Source organism: Gymnodraco acuticeps, unplaced genomic scaffold (genome assembly GCF_902827175.1).
Source record: "Gymnodraco acuticeps unplaced genomic scaffold, fGymAcu1.1, whole genome shotgun sequence".
Classification (NCBI taxonomy): Eukaryota; Metazoa; Chordata; class Actinopteri; order Perciformes; family Bathydraconidae; genus Gymnodraco; species Gymnodraco acuticeps.
The window spans coordinates 470,548-487,931 of NW_022989762.1; the positions used below are offsets into that span (position 1 = coordinate 470,548).

At 44.0% G+C, this 17,384-nt stretch overlaps 1 protein-coding gene across 1 annotated transcript in view; it reads right to left on the bottom strand.

Annotated features, from left to right (window-relative positions):
* The window catches only part of LOC117545714 (major facilitator superfamily domain-containing protein 12-like), a 29,525-nt gene extending 12,141 nt beyond the window's left edge, over positions 1-17,384 (bottom strand). Inside the window, 2 exon segments of the mRNA XM_034215641.1 lie at positions 4,998-5,117; positions 16,564-17,384. Of these exon segments, the coding sequence (XP_034071532.1) occupies positions 4,998-5,117; positions 16,564-16,711 (268 nt within the window). The 5' untranslated portion in view covers positions 16,712-17,384.

The window sequence follows — 17,384 nt, forward strand, 5'->3', positions numbered from 1 at the left end:
ACACAAGGGAACAAGGGTATGCTACTGTGGAGAAAGAAGGCCTAGCAATAAAATGGGCACTTGAGCACCTCCGGTATTACCTCTTGGGACGTCACTTCACTCTTCACTTCAATCATGCCCCACTGATCTGGATGGCAAATAAAAAAGAGTTTGATAGCACCTTTTTTGGATTTGAACACGGCCTCTGTCGTGATTGCTGCACTACCACTTTCCTCTTTATCTGCCCAGTCCTGTTACAGGTGGCTGAAGAGAAAAAGGTTCCAGAAAGAAAACCAGTGTCAAACAGTGGCTCCTCAAACAGCCACATCCCAGGCTGGGGGTCGGGTGGTCTGGTAAAACTCAGAATCTTCCAGGCATTGATGACTGAGCAGTATAAAGGTGCAAGTCCAGTTATCTTGTACGCAGGGGCCTTCAGCAGAAACAGGTGTTTATCAAAACCAAAGCCCCCCGCCCTCCAGAGCAACAGCCGGGCCATAGCCAGCCAGCAGGGAGAGGCACCATACAGCAGCCACTGAGCTGCCTGCAGTCTTAAAGCAGCAGTCCTTGCAGTAATGTCCACAAGGCCCTGGCCTCCCTCCGCCACAGGCAGGTACAGGGCCGATGCTGGTACCCAGTGATGACCCGACCAGAAGAAATCCACGAGGAGCCGCTGCAGTTGTTTCATGAGGCCCGGCGGTGGGGTTAACACCTGGAGTCTGTGCCACAGAGACGAGGCAACCAGATTGTTGGCTACAAGAACTCTTCCCCTGTAGGACAGCTGGGGTAGCTGGGGCACCTTTCCCAGCAATCCCTCCCAGTTCTGTGCCACCATGTCCTCAGACCCCAACCAAACTCCCAGGACCTTTAAACCCTTGTTTTCCTAGCTAAGGTTACCAGGAAGAAATGTCTTTCCCCACTCTGTTATGTGTACACACATTACACACACACAGGGGAGGATACACATGCAGAAACACAGAGGATATACATGCACACACACACAACCACATGCAGATAGGAGAGGTGGCAGAGAGGCTGCCAGGTACCCGGTGCCAAGGGTGTAGTTTTTGAGGTTAGGTGCCTTGCTCAAGGGCACCTCGGCAGTGGCCTTGGAGGTGAACTGGCAGCTCTCCAGCTACCAGCTCACTCCATATTATGTTTTGTGGTCTGATCGGGATGTGAACCAGCGACCCTTCGGTTCCAAGACTAATTCCCTACAGACTGAGCCACTGCCGCCTCATGATTCTGTTTTCTTCAAGTTGGTATCTTCTTGGTCGAATGCACTTATTGTAAGTCGCTTTGGATAAAAGCGTCAGCTAAATGTAATGTAATGTACATAAGTATTCACACCCTTTACTCAATAAGTTGTTGAAGCACCTTTGGCAGCAATTACTGCCTCAAGTCTTCTTGAGTATGATGCTACAAGCTTGGCACACAAAACTTTGGGCAGTTCTTCCCATTCTTCTTTGCAGATCGTCTCAAGCTCCATCAGGTTGGATGGGGAGCGTCGGTGCACAGCCATTTTCAGATCTGTCCAGAGATGTTCAATCGGGGTCAAGTCTGGGCCACTCAAGGACATTCACAGACCTGTCCTGAAACCACTCCTTTGTTAGCGTGGCGGTGTGCTTAGGGTCGTTGTCCTGTTGAAAGGTTAACCTTTGCCCCAGTCTGAGGTCCAGAGCGCTCTGGAGCAGGTTTTCATCAAGGATCTCCCTGTACATTGCTGCATTCATTTTTCCCTTGATCCTGACTGGTCTCCCAGTTCCTGCCGCTGAAAACCTCCCACAGCATGAAGCTGCCACCACCATGCTTCACTGTAGGGATGTTGGCCAGGTGATGAGCGGTGCCTGAGTTCCTCCAGACATGATGCTTGGCATTCAGGCCAAATTTGGTTTCATCAGACCAGACAATTTGGTTTCTCATGGTCTGAGAGTCCTCTAGGTGCTCCATGGGGGCTTTCATGTGCCTTTTACTGAGGAGTGGCTTCCTTCTGGCCACTCTACCATAAAGGCCTGATTGGTGGAGTGCTGCAGAGATGGTTGTCCTTCTAGAAGGTTCTCCCATCTCCACAGAGGAACACTGGAGCTCTGTCAGAGTGACCATCGGGTTGTTGGTCACCTCTCTGACTAAGGCCCTTCTCCCCCGATGTTCAGTTGGCCAAAGCATATCTCTCCGTCCCACTGAGGTGGCGTTAGACTTTTTCGCTGTCCGTCTTTTGACAGACAGGATCGTAAAATGTCCGTCATAATCCCTTATTACCCGTCGGGTCTGAACAGTTCACGAGAGAACACGCTCGTCAACGGGGGGGGGGGGGGCGGTGTTATGCCGTGTGTGCATGCACCTCGCGGGAGGTATAAATACCTAGGTATCTGGCTTGATGATTGTCTTACTTTTAAACGTCATGTCAATAACCTGCTTAAAAAGCTGAGGGTTAGACTAGGTTTCTTTTTCAGAAACAAGTCCTGTTTCTCTTTTGAAGCCAGGAAAAGGCTAGTCACTGTGACCTTTTTACCTGTGCTGGACTATGGTGATTTGATCTATATGAATGCACCTGCCCATTGCCTGGAAAAGTTAGATGCCGCCTATCACAGTGCCCTGAGATTTGTTACTAACTGTAAAGCACTTACTCATCACTGTACCCTGTATGCCAAGGCAGGTCTGCCTTCACTAACTGTACGGAGGCTCAGTCATTGGTACATGTTCATTTACAAAGCCATGTTGGGTAAACTACCTTTTTATATCTGCTCTCTGATCTCTCGACGAATTGAAAGTACATATTGCCTGAGATCTCATGATGTTGTTTTATTAAATGTGCCAAGTGCTAGGACTGTCTTAGGGAAGAAAGCTTTTAGTTGTGCAGCTCCACTAAATTGGAACAGTCTGCAAACATGTTTAAAACTGAGCACTTTGGTTCCCCTGCATCATTTTAAAACTCAGCTGGGTGACATGCTGTTTGATACTCATGGTACCTGTCTCTGTAAATAGAGTTTGTAAACTGTACCCTGTACATTATGTTGTATGTTCATCCTTATTGTTGTTCTGTTGTTTTTATGTTACATGTGTAACTAATGTCCTGCAGGTCACCCTTGAAAAAGAGATCTTTTGATCTCAAGGGGCTTTCACCTGGTTAACACTAGAACCGCCAGAGGTCGCTGTATACCTAAAACCGCCAACGGGTAAAATGTACCCGCTATTGATTTTCAAGGTACAATGTTCTTTTATTTATCATACAAAACAGGGAGATTTGATCGCACAGGGATGACATTTATACCAATATAATCTGTGGACTCTCAGCTCTTCATTTGATATCGTTTGTGCAGATAGCATGAAGTATAACATATCGCTAAGAGTGCTGATTTAAACGCTTGGTGTTAGACTTGTGTTTTGTTTAGGTACAAATCTCTCTCTCTCTATCTATCTATAACTATCTATCGATCCATCTGTAATGTTCTGTTCTATGGACATATAATTGTTTACATAAACAGACGACACGGACTACTTCTCTCATTCCGAGTGTCCATCTTTATTCAACTGGCACGTAACCTGCACACATGCATTACGTCCTCAACGTGAGCTCAGTCATCCAAGATCTTGTATTCTCCAAGATGTTACACTATCTATAACTATCTATCTGTCTATTTCTCTCTCTATTCATCTATCAATATATCTATCTATCTATCTATCTTTAAGGAACCGCAGTAGATAAAAGGCGTTGCTATAGCAACTAGTGCTGTAGCGACGCGTCGACGACTTCAAAATATCGTCGACGACATATTTCCGCGTCGACGCGTCGCTACACACACGTGGGTCACCCAAAGCAACAAGCAGTTCGCAATCGCACTTCAAACACAATCGCCCGATTAATCGTTTTCAAAATAATCGTTTCCCCCCAGCACTAATAGCAACACGTTATGTTTACGCTGCATTTTCTATGAGGTAAATATTACCCGCTGGCGGATATAGGTATAATGGCATTTTTTTTGGCGATTTTTTCAATCTGACTTCATATTGACAATTGTTAACAACTGAGGGTGCTACATAACGCACTTTCAGGAAAAGTCACGGACTGGGAGACTTTAATATGTTATTGAAAAAAAGTTACATACAATCTAAAAACAGCTGCGGGTAAAATGTAACCGTTGGCGGTTCTAGTGTTAAATAAAGGCTACAAACAAACAAAGGGAGCGCGCACAGCATAAAGCAAAACCTCCCAGACATGTGTTGATCTGTACGGCAAAGTACGGTTTGGAAACGATATCATTTCCTTTTGGAGGGCATGCATAACACGGCATAACACCAGAGCCTCGCTGCGGGGAAACGTTGGTGCTATTCCGAGTTTGTTCTAATCTGTCAAAATGACAGACTGCTTTCAGATTTTTCCGTCATTGTTAAATAAAATATTCGGTTAACGCGACCACTGCTGTCCCAGCAACATCAGTACCAAGCGAGAGAGTTTTTTCCAGAGCAGGGGATATTGTAAATGCCCAAACATCCCAGCTTATAAATACCTGGAAATGTGGACATTCTCATATTCCTAAAAACCTGTCTGATGATGCTGAGTGAGTGACTAGTGAGTTTGAATTGAGTTACTTGAAAAACTGAAGTGAAACTTGATTTATTTTATTGCAGGGTCTGATTATTAAATGTCCTTGTTTATTTGTGAGATGCAGTGGCACAAAGAAAATGCCTACTTTGTTTGGTAGTACTATAGGTACAAACACACTGGTTTTCTTGTTCCAGTCTGTTACTGTCACTTTGTTTTTGACACTTTAAAATACTGCTATCCTACTAAAATGCTGTACAAATCAGATTTATTATTTAATAAAGAAACATTTTCCGAGTAAAAAAATTGTTTATTGAAAAAGAAAATATTGATTTATTTTTTTTCCTTTATTATTCAATATCGCGATAAATACCGTACCGTGGACTTGTTATCGCGATATTATCGTACCGTGAGTTTTTGGTATCGTTACATCCCTAGTAGACGGTGTATAGTGTTTTTGGTAATGTGTGTGACTCACCAACTAAATGCCATGTCTTCCTTTTGCCGTAGTTTCCACAGCCGGGGGTTCGGTCAGACTCGTAACCAATGAGAGGCGTGCAGATGCCATCAGCTATCTGTCCAACCAGCAGCAGCACACCTACACCACAGGGACATATACAACACAATAATAATCAGTGTGTGCGTCAGACCGGGAGGAACACTGCAAGACAGGAAAAACACTCACTGTAGGATATTATTCTAAAAAAAAAGATATGTATATATATATAAAAAGGAATACAATGTTAATATCACGTATATGTGTATATGTGAATAGAACATGATAGAATTTTTTTAAGAGCCCCTATTGTGACTTCCGGTTGGACGAACATGTGAGGGCTGCGTTGTCTCGTTCTCCCACGATTTTACTTTCTACATTTAATTTAAAACCACCGAAGTTGAGTTAAACCCGTATTGTGTGAACATAATTTGGACTATAAATCAGAACAAGCCGATGTGATGCCGAAACCTGCGTTGAAAACGGAGACGAAACAGGCAAAAAAGACCGAAACTGCTGTCTCAAGTGCAAGTGAAGTTGCTGGCGCGGACATGGCTAGCATAATTAGCCTGCTTGAAGAGCACAGAGCTAGCATTTCAGCTGATTTCAAAGCTGCCTTTGCGGTACTGGAGGCGAAGCTGAACCAAACGCAGACCACAGTAGCAGAACATGGGGAACAAATAGACTCTCTTGAGACCAATGCCAATCTGCAAGATCAGCGACTCCGTATACTCGAGGAGAAGTGTGCGGTATTAGCAGATAGCAATGCTAAGCTAGCTGCGAAGACCGCAGATCTGGAAGGTCGGAGCCGCAGAAATAACATTAGAATCATTGGACTTCCTGAGTCTATTGAGGGACCCCGGCCTACAACCTTCTTTTCTGAATTTTTGGTGGAGCTGCTAGGCAATGAAACTCTCCAATCCCCTCCCGAGCTGGACCGTGCACACAGAGCGCCGGCTGCTAGGCCGCAGCCAGGGACGAGACCGCGACCTGTGATATTGCGGCTGCATCGCTACCAAGTAAAGGACCTGATTGTCTGGGAGGCCCGCAAGAGACGAGGGGATCTCCGCTACCGTGGGACACCAGTGCAGATCTACGAGGACTTCACACAGGAGGTTCTCGAACAGCGGGCGAAATACCGAGACATCATGTCAAAGCTGTACAACCTAGGCCTCAGACCGGCTCTTCTGTTCCCTGCTCGCCTGCAGATCACACTTGGAAGTGGGGCTAAGAAAAGGTTCCCCTCGCCCCTGGAGGCTGTAGCCTTTGCAGCTGGCTATGAACGCGAGCCGGCTAACTAACCACTGATGTTGTGCTAGGCTAGTGGTGGCTGAGCTAAGCTAGGCTAGGCTAAACCGCGCTGGCGCTGCATTGATGGTGGACTGGGTACGTTACAACCGTTATGTTGGGACACAATTGATTGTATAATCTAACGTTACCTAGCCATGACAGCGCACAATGCGATATGTTGTCTACATTTATTTTTTGTATGATTACATTTGTATATTTACACTATATACCCGGGGTGTTTTTTGCACTTTTTCGAATGTCCTTGTTAACTCATGCTGTTCACAATTGTTTCTGGGCACTTTACAGCCGTCGTTCTGTTGGGACGTCATTTCTTTTATAACTAACGTTGCTCGGCCAAGTCAGCAGACGATGTGACATGTTTACATCTATTTTAATTTAATTTAATTGTTTTCATTTTTGTATTTACACTATACCCGGGATGTTCTTGCACTTTTGCAATGTTCTTGTTAACATTTGCTGTTCACAATTGTTACACTTACTAAGGAGGTTGTATCTGCATGATGTGGGTACTGAGACACCTTGAAGAAGGAGAGATGATTCATGTAGGGAAGTTATTGCCAATTTCATTGGCAGATGGAGCTCAGGGGTGGGGAGGGAGGGGATCTAGGGCATGGGAGGAGGTGGGAGGGAGTAGAGGATGGGAGGGAGAGGGCGGGAGAGGGTGGGGCATTTATCTTGATGGGGCTACAGGTTTCCATTTGTTTGAGGCAGCTGTTTAATTTACATTCTGTTTTGTCATCTTTATGTACACTGTTCTCTCCATTTTTAGTTGTGGATGTTCTAAGGCTGATCTTACACCTTCGATGCTGTATGCAGTGTCATGGCTAATATAACTGGTACAGGGACTGGTGGTGGACAGGCGGTCAGGATACTCTCTTTGAACACTGGTGGGTTGAATGCTTCGGTGAAACGCACAAAGATTATGACACATCTTAAAAACCTGAAGGCGGATATAATGTTTATACAAGAGACACATCTCTGTAAATCTGATCAGCGAAAGCTGAATAGGCCGTGGATTGGACAAATGTTTCATTCACAATTTAACCTAAAGACAAGGGGCACAGCCATTTTAATTCGGAAAAAAGTAAATTTCACCCCTACTAATACAATTTTAGATCCAAATGGACGTTATGTCATCATTTCTGGTACTCTCTATCAGAAGCCGGTCATCTTAGTTTCTGTGTATGCTCCCAATTGGGATGATCATAATTTTGTGAAATCGCTATTCTCCACCATCCCCAATTTGAATTCCCATCTATTGATACTGGGAGGAGATATGAATTGTGTTATAGACCCAACACTAGACAGATCTAGTTCCAGAACGGTGGCACCCTCTAAAACGGCACAGACTCTCTCTGCTTTTATGGACCACTATGGCTACGTCGACCCGTGGAGATTTTTACACCCCTCGGCTAGGCAATACTCTTTCTTTTCCCATGCACATCGTTCATACTCTCGCATAGATTATTTTATTGTTGATAAAACATTTATTTCGTCGATTGTCTCCGTTCAATACTCACCGATAACTGTATCAGATCATTCAACTGTGATCCTGGACCTTCACTTTGATCATAAGCCTAAGGAATTTAGATTCTGGCGTCTTGACCCTCTTTTACTTTCTGATGCAGCCTTTTGTGAGTGTATTTCGGAATCAATTGCATTCTTCTGTGAGACCAACCAAAATGAAGAGACCTCTGCGTCCCTACTCTGGGAAACCCTTAAAGCTTTTCTTAGGGGTAAGATCATCTCGCATACGTCTCATGTTAATAAACTTCGTAGAGCACGCCAAAGAGAACTGGAAGAATCTATCATTAATCTAGACAACCAACTATTTTCCACTCAATCACCTGATCTATCTAAAGAACGGATGGGGCTCCAAACAGAACTTGACCTTCTCCTAACAAGAGAGGCTGAACGACTCCTTCTACACTCACGAGGGTCTATATATGAACATGGCGATAAAGCTGGCCGTCTCCTGGCCCACCAACTAAAGGCTAGGGTGGCCTCGAACCAAATCACCCAGATTCGGGACGGGTTGGGCTCTCTCACTTCTGACCCGGGAGAGATTAATAACATCTTTAAAACCTACTACTCTCGTCTCTACACGTCTGAATCCCCTGATAACGAAGATCTGCTACATACATTTTTGGATAAATTGGATATGCCCAAGATTTCGACTAACGACCAACAGACACTAGATGCCAACCTGCAGCTTGCTGAGATTAAAGAGGCAATACAGTCCATGAATAGTGGCAAATCACCGGGACCTGACGGATACCCGGTAGAATTCTACAAAAAATTCTCAAATCAACTTTCCCCATTATTATTAGATATGTTTAATTCGTCGTACGTCCAAGGCTCACTGCCGCCTACCCTTATGCAAGCCTCTATCTCTCTGATCTTTAAGAAGGGTAAGGACCCGTTGAGCTGTGCATCATATCGCCCAATCTCGCTCCTGTCTGTAGATGTGAAAATACTTGTGAAGATTTTTGCTCGCCGGTTGGAATCTATTATACCCTCCATCATTTCGGAAGATCAGACAGGATTCATAGGGGGGAGGCACTCCTTCACAAATGTCCGAAGACTTCTCAGCGTCATCCACAGCCCGCCTTCTCCTGCTGAACCGGAGGTTGTCATATCTCTTGATGCTGAGAAGGCCTTCGACAGGGTTGAGTGGGCCTATCTGTTTTCTGTCCTTCAACAGCTGGGCTTTGGTCCAGGCCTCGTCTCCTGGGTTAGACTTCTGTACTCTTCTCCTCACTCCTCTGTATGTACGAACACCCAGCGCTCCAAATTCTTTCCTCTTTTTCACGGGACGCGTCAGGGGTGTCCGCTCTCCCCACTACTATTTGCAATTGCTATCGAGCCATTGTCGATTGCTCTAAAAGCAGAAAGAGGAATTAAGGGGATTCAGAGAGGGGATATCGAACACAGGGTCTCGTTATATGCTGACGACCTCCTTCTGTATGTGCGCGATCCTATAGCTAGTACTCCACACATTCTCTCACTTTTGACCACTTTTGGTTCATTTTCAGGATACAAATTAAACATCCAAAAGAGTGAATGTTTCCCTATCAACCAATTGGCTACAGAATTACCTCCGTTGTCGTTGCCTTTTAGAATATCCAACTCAGGGTTTAAATATCTGGGCATTGCAATCACGCAGTCTTTTAGTGCGCTACGGGAACAAAATCTTACTGTCCTGACGGCAACAGTCAAATCTGACCTGCAGAGGTGGGGCCATCTGGCACTCTCTTTAGCAGGAAGAGTTCAGACAATAAAAATGAATGTACTGCCCAGATATCTATACATGTTCCAATGCCTACCTATTTTTTTGCCTAAATCTTTTTTCACTGCTATTGATACAATTATTTCCTCATTTATTTGGGCTGGTAAACATGCAAGAGCTAGTAGACCATTACTGCAGAGGGATAGGTTCCTGGGTGGGCTTGGCTTACCTAACCTTATGGGTTACTACTGGGCCACAAACACACACAAGATCATGCTCTGGTTCACTTCACCCCAGAGTGACTGGTGTCTTGTGGAGGCCAACTCATGTCGATCCACGTCACTTCAAGCCCTCGCGTGTAGCACTCTGCCCCTTTCCCCCTCACAATTCACATCTAACCCCGTTGTAATTGGCACTTTAAAGATCTGGGCACAAGTTAGACGTCACTTTGGTTGGCTTACTCTTCCTCAAGCAACTCCTGTCTGTAACAACCATCTATTTTTACCAGCCACAATTGACCCCCGATTTTCTCACTTGGAGAGGGAAGGCCTCCGCTGCATAGGGGAGCTATACATTGATAGCCTGTTTGCCAGTTTTGACCAACTACGGGTTGCCTTTAATCTAAGAGGATCTGATTTCTTTAGATACTTTCAACTAAGGGATTTTGCTAAGACCCACTCTCCACAATTCCCTCAATCCCTGCCTCCCAGTGGAGTGGATCTTGTACTTAGAGCAAGAACTTTGTCTAGGCGCCATGTCTCTTACTTTTATGATCTTTTTTCTCCGGTTGATGAATCTGCCATTAACAAGATTAGAACTAATTGGGAAAAGGAACTACAGGTCACCTTCTCTGATGACTTTTGGAAGAAGGCCCTGAGAGCCGTTAACTCATCCTCCAGTTGCGCTAGACTCAGCCTAATACAGTTTAAAGTTCTCCATAGACTACATTATAGCAAGGCTAAGCTCTCCAGGATTTATCCAGATAGATTGGATGACCGGTGTGATAGATGCTCCCAGGCCCCCTGCGACCTGACTCACATGTTCTGGTCGTGCCCTAAATTATCTAGCTTCTGGCAATCTTTCTTCGAATGTATTTCTGAAATTGTAGGTCTAAAAATCTCTCCATCCCCTCATGTAGCTATTTTCGGTAGGCCCCCAGATGGAATCAACATTACAAACACTCAAACCAATGTCATGGCCTTTACCTCCTTGATTGCTCGTAGGAAAATCCTTCTTTTGTGGAAATCTCCTTTACCTCCCTCTTTTAAAATGTGGCTGAGTGATACTATGTCTCTTCTAAAGTTGGAAAAAATTAAGTTTACTCTCCGGGGTTCCTCAGATAAGTTTTACGCTCATTGGAGGCCACTGATCAGCTATGTAGACCGTCTTCCCCCTGATATGGTGTCGCTGTAGGGATTCTCCCTTTATTTATCCGTCTATAATTCTGATATGATTACTCCCCTGTCCACCACATAGGCAGCCCATGTGACATCCCTGGATATGTGTTAGTATGTATGTATATGTATATTATTGTATCTATCATTTTGTATTGTATTGATGTACTGTTGCCTCAGTGCTCCGGGAGAGGGGTGGTTGGGATGGGGCGGGGTTAAGGGAAAGTGAGTAAGGGTTCTTTTGGGAGGGAAAAAATGAAAATGCCTTAATTGCTGTAATGCACTGTTACACTTTCTTTTCTTTTTTTACATGTGAATAAAAATATAAAAGAGAAGAGCCCCTATTGTGCTTTTTGGGGTTTTCCTTTCCTGTAGTGTGTTCTATACGTTTTTGTGCATGTAAATGGTCTGCAAAGGATAATAAATCCCTGTGTTCCCTCCAGAGGGAGTTTCTGTCCCACACACAGTGACACTACTATGTAAAACTTACGCTTCTATTGGCTAGTGCTCCAACACATTGTACGTGATAGGCTAAGGGGCTGGACATCTCTAAGCGGTTGACCAATCACAACAGAGCCGGCCAGCTGACCAATCAGAGCAGACTCTGCTCTGGTTTCAGACAGAGGGTGGTATGAGAACAATAAAGTGCTTTTTGAACATTAAAGCATGGAGACATGTCACAGTAGAGCAGTGTTTCTCAAAGTGGGGGGCACGCCCCCCTGGGGGGCACAGAGGCATGACAGGGGGGGCGTGAGAGACCAGCAGGAAAAATGGTTATGAAAAAAATAAAATAATGTAAATCATAATTTGGAAAATTATTGATTCGAAAATAATATGATACAGTACAGTACAAGTACGCCTGGGTCTCTGTTTCATTCAAGCTTGGCTCTGTGTGTGTGTGGAACGAGCCATTTTGTGTGCGAGCGAGAGAGAGGAAGGGAGGGAGCTCCATGGGACCTTATTTCGAAAAAATTATGTATTGAAGTCAATGGAGAGAGAAAGATTATCTTTCGTTCCCGTTTGAATTGTGCCACGAATTACTCATATGTTTGTCAATTTAAAAGATAATTTCGCAAGTCAAAAAAATAAAAATGTGTCGTAAAACTGTGAAGTAACACATTTTTTTGTGTGAAACGCTTAATGAACTACATCTCTGGTCTTGCAGACTCTCACAACAACACACGTCACCAAGATGGCCGTCACTACTGTCTTGTCAAAAAAGTGATTGACAACCCTCACTATCAACACGTCCAGAAGAATGTCATGCAAAGCTGCCTGCCTGCCTTCCTTTGATTCTCTCTGAACTGCCTGATCTTTTAAATGTTTAATGTCAACCATGTGTGCAGATAGCATGAAGTAGAACAGATCGCCGATGCTAATGTAGCGTTAGCGTTAGCATTTCTCCCCCGGGCTTAAATGGTGTATTATAGTCTAGAATGATCACACCGGTGTGACAGTACTTTGAAGCACACAGGCATCTTGTTAAAGTTATCTTATCTTAGCTATCTCTTATATTTAGCGGAGGAAAACAATTGTGACATCAGTTATGACATCACTTAGGCGACTCTGTGATTTGTAGTCTTTCTAGTTGCGTATTTTTCATATAATTCAACAGTTTTACGACAAACTGTGACTTTTTTTACATGGAAATTATTTTTTAAGATTGACAATTCAAACGGGATCGAAAGACAAGTTTTCTCTCTCCATTGACTTCAATACATAATTTTTCCGAAATAAGGTCCCATGGACCGGAAGTAGATGGGCGTGACTTCGCCACTCTCTACAAGTCCGGGCTGCGGTGGTTTGTTGATACATGTCGTCTTCTTCTGTTTGCTTTAATCGAGGCTACGTAGTTATGCAGCGCCCCCATCGTCAGTAAATGGAAGTACTACAAAGAATCCCTTTTAGTGCAGTTATTTCACAAGTTTAGTTATATACACAGCTCGACAAATATTACCGAGGTCCGGACCTCGGTGACCTCAATGGTGGATACGGCCATGGGTGTAGCCTACCCCAGCGCTGACACTGGTGGGATGTATGGGGCGGGCCATTCGGCACATGCGTTAAATGCGTTTAATATTTTAACGCAATTAATTCAAAAAATTAATTACCGCCGTTAACGCGATAATTTTGACGGCATTAGTTATAATACTTTGCCACATGGCAATCTGTGCAAAAAAAATGAAAAGAAAGAAAATGTTGATATTTGGCAAAGTGTGTCTTCTTATCACAGCATTAGTGGCTGCAATGAGCCTGTTTGGCACTGCACATTTCTTCAAAACAGGGTTGCAGGCTCAGTGGCGGCGCCAGAGATTTATTTTGGGGTCCTGTGGGGTAGCTTGACGTTTCATAGAGGGTGCTCAAACATTTAGGGTTTCCCATTAATGTACCGGGCGCTACAGAGGAATTTTCTACTGCAACAATCCCCACGCAAATACACAGTGTACCCTCGGTGACGTCAATGGTGGATACGGCCCTGCACACACCACCTATAAAAATAGCACTTTACCCCTGCTTATGCCGTCAGCTGATTATCGAGCCTTCATTGTGACAGTCGCGGGTACACTGTGTATTTGCGTGGGGATTGTTGCAGTAGAAAATTCCTCTGTAGCGCCCGGTACATTAATGGGAAACCCTAAATGTTTGAGCACCCTCTATGAAACGTCAAGCTACCCCACAGGACCCCAAAATAAATCTCTGGCGCCGCCACTGAGCCTGCAACCCTGTTTTGAAGAAATGTGCAGTGCCAAACAGGCTCATTGCAGCCACTAATGCTGTGATAAGAAGACACACTTTGCCAAATATCAACATTTTCTTTCTTTTCATTTTTTTTGCACAGATTGCCATGTGGCAAAGTATTATAACTAATGCCGTCAAAATTATCGCGTTAACGGCGGTAATTAATTTTTTGAATTAATTGCGTTAAAATATTAAACGCATTTAACGCATGTGCCGAATGGCCCGCCCCATACATCCCACCAGTGTCAGCGCCAGGGTATGGCTGGGGTAGGCTACACCCATGGCCGTATCCACCATTGAGGTCACCGAGGTCCGGACCTCGGTAATATTTGTCGAGCTGTGTATACAAAACGTGTGAAATAATTGCACTAAACGGGGTTCTTTGTAGTACTTCCATTTACTGACGATGGGGGCGCTGCATAACTACGTAGCCTCGGTTAAAGCAAACAGAAGAAGACGACAATTATCAACAAACCACCGCAGCTCGGACTTGTACCCTTATACATCCATGCTTGAACCGGAGCAGCGAAGGAGTGATGAAGTATCTAGAGACCTGAGTCCAGCGGGCTGCTTGTGTTTCTGTTCATCAGGACATCATATGACCAGCAGATCCTGTGTGAACGCTCTACGTTAGTCAGTGGACGTCAGACAACATGCACACTAACTTATATTGCAGCTATAGGCTATACTTTGGTTTAAATTGCGTGAATAAACTAGCTAGAGAGCTAAAGTTAATTACATTCATCCAATGTCAGAAGGATTACATTTTAACAAACGTTGTAATGCTTTTCTTTCATTTAAATTTGAGTAAAACATTGAAGATGTATATTCTTTTGAGAGAGAGAGAGAGAGAGAGAGAGAGAATGTAGGCCATCTATTTATATATCTATAACAATAGTCTTAATTTACAATAGGCATAATTTTAAAACAACATATATCTATTGGAGTTATGATGTCATAATAACATACAATTGTATAAATCATCATTTGCTTACATCTTTGTTCTCTTTTGAGAATCAAACAAAACTGACTGCAAACAAACAAGTGAAATGAACTAAATGGCTGAATTGCTTTAAATTCACAGGCAGGAGCGACAAGTCCTCACTTGTCGCTCCTGCCTGTGAATTTAAAGCAATTCAGCCACTTTTTGCTCCTCCTCAGGAGCAAAAAGTGAACAACGAGGGAGAGGTTGAACAAAGAGAAAGAGTAGAGGACAGAGAGAGTAATGAACAGGAAGAACACAGAGAGACTAAAGAAGATGGAAGAGAGGGGGCAGGTTATGGAAAGGAGAGAGACATGGAAAATGAATGTTGACAATGTTTTGTGATCATTTTAGCCTCTTCTGCATGTCCAGATCATTAATAGTAACAATCAACTGATTCTTATGATGTATTACACTTTCAAAAATAATTTATGCTGACATTGTCAGCCCACTGACATGGTTTGAAATCAATATATTATCCAGTTTGTGACACCCCACAGGACTTAAAAAGCACCTAACTAGATCATGAAAATCCCAAAAATCTCGGGGGGTATCCCCCGAACCCCCCTAACATGTTTGGACCTCGGTATTTCGGAAATCCTGGATACGGCCCTGGCTACACCCATACCAAGAAATGGCTTAGCCCCACCATGAAAAATGATGTTAAAGTAAGCAAAAATAAAGTCTGCCAACTCGCGGAGTAAATTGCACAGACAGCAGTTAGTAAGATTAATTTCAGTAGCCACTTGTCTGGAAATACCGAAGACCAGAAACGGTTTTGAAAACGTTTGTCACGTAGTGATCGTCTTCTTAATAGAACATCCTTGATAATGTCTTCTGGCCAATCAGAATCAAGATAACGGCGTGGTGTTGTTGCAGGAAGTCCCGACGGATAATACTTTTGCTGTAGTTCAGGGGTGCACATAACTGGTACGCAGGTTATGTGCGTAATCTGAAATGCGTACCGTCACTTGTGTCACAAAGCGCATTTGCGTACCGACGTACTTGTGAAGCTTTTCCAGAAGGCGGTTAGATCACCGGACGACAGAGTCGGTCTCCGTGTGCACAGACAGGGCTGCTGTTAACGTCGGTCTGTACAACGGAATTGTGCCAAAACTACGCCAACCGGCTGCGGAGGGAGACTCCCCCCCTTCACTGGAGAACTGCGCTAAAACAGCTGATCCCCCCCCCCCCCCTTCGACTTTCCTTTAGTACTCCCCCGTTGATAGAAATCAACACGTAATGAATTAAGACCCCACGGTTTGATGATTGATAGGTGCTCTCTTTCATTTTGACACACAGAAAATGTTATAATAAACATACATAGGCTACTGTATGTGAAATGGATATATCCGCCTTCTTTCATTTATCTTTCCATTCCCACAACAATATACATAAATAAATAGCATATTTTGGACATAGTTCGAATGGTGATTAATCGTGATTAATTAATTTTTAAGCTGTGATTAATCTGATTACAATTTGTAATCGTTTGACAGCCCTAATTATAACTTATTTTTCTAGCAAAGGGATTGCACAATTGTATTATGTATTTTGTTGTTGTTGACCACACAGAATTATGGAGCATTGTTTTATTAGCACTGTTCTATCAAAGTGATTTTTTTTAAAGGAAAGCTCACGTTCATATTGATGTATTTTAATAAATGTTAACTTGGCCCATTACGTAACTATTTGTGTTGGGGGGGGCCCGACTTTTTTTTTTCTCCAAAGGGGGGGCCTGACAGAAAAAGTTTGAGAACCACTGCAGTAGAGACACAAAATACTAATATGAACCTGAAGATGAGCATGCTAGGGCCTCTTTAAGCGGAAAGACAGATTTGTACACACACACACACACACACACACACACACACACACACACACACACATTACCTGCATATGTGTTCTGGAAGCCCAGCACTAAGTGGTAGAACACCAGCAGGTATGTGAACCACATGGAGGCGCAGAGGTCGTTCAGAACGTGTCCCACCGCATAGCTGAGCTTCAGGAGGGGGGGCAGAGACCTCTGAGCGTCCGACATTATGGCTCCAGATAAAACACTCAAAACAGAAGTCACGCGCCTTCATCAGCTACAGCGATGACAGAATATGCCCGACACACTGGCGGGTAAAACGGACCTCAACACATCTGAATAACGTCACACGGATTTTCGGTTCCCCTTTTCACATGTAAATGTTCTAAAAATATACTTATCATTTATGGTTTCCGTTCAGCAAGACATATGTTGCCCTGACACAATTATATTTCGTTCCATTCCTTTGGTTTCAATGTCCTTGTGATCAGGTGATGTTGGAGAGCTGAGCCAGAAGGAGCACCTCAGAGACCGGCACAGAGCTGCTACTGGGAGGAAAAGGGCTTCCTTCGCCTTATTCGTACCCGTATTTTGACATGTCAACACCGAACAAACTAGATACAAAAGTTAAACATGACTTCATGCGAGAGGTATCAGCCTTCTGTCAGGGCTATCCCATTAAAGGTAACCACAATTCGACACAGCCCACTCCAGTGACTGTTCTTCATACAACGGCAGCAGCGGCGGGTAACGTTAACTCCTGCTCGGTACGGGAACACCGAGCCGTTGCACCGGTAACCTGTAGCTAACCGGCTACACACGTTTAGCAATTCAAATACAGATGTAAACAACAACGCTGACCGGTAATGATCATGTAAGCACAAAAGGAGGGATGGACCAA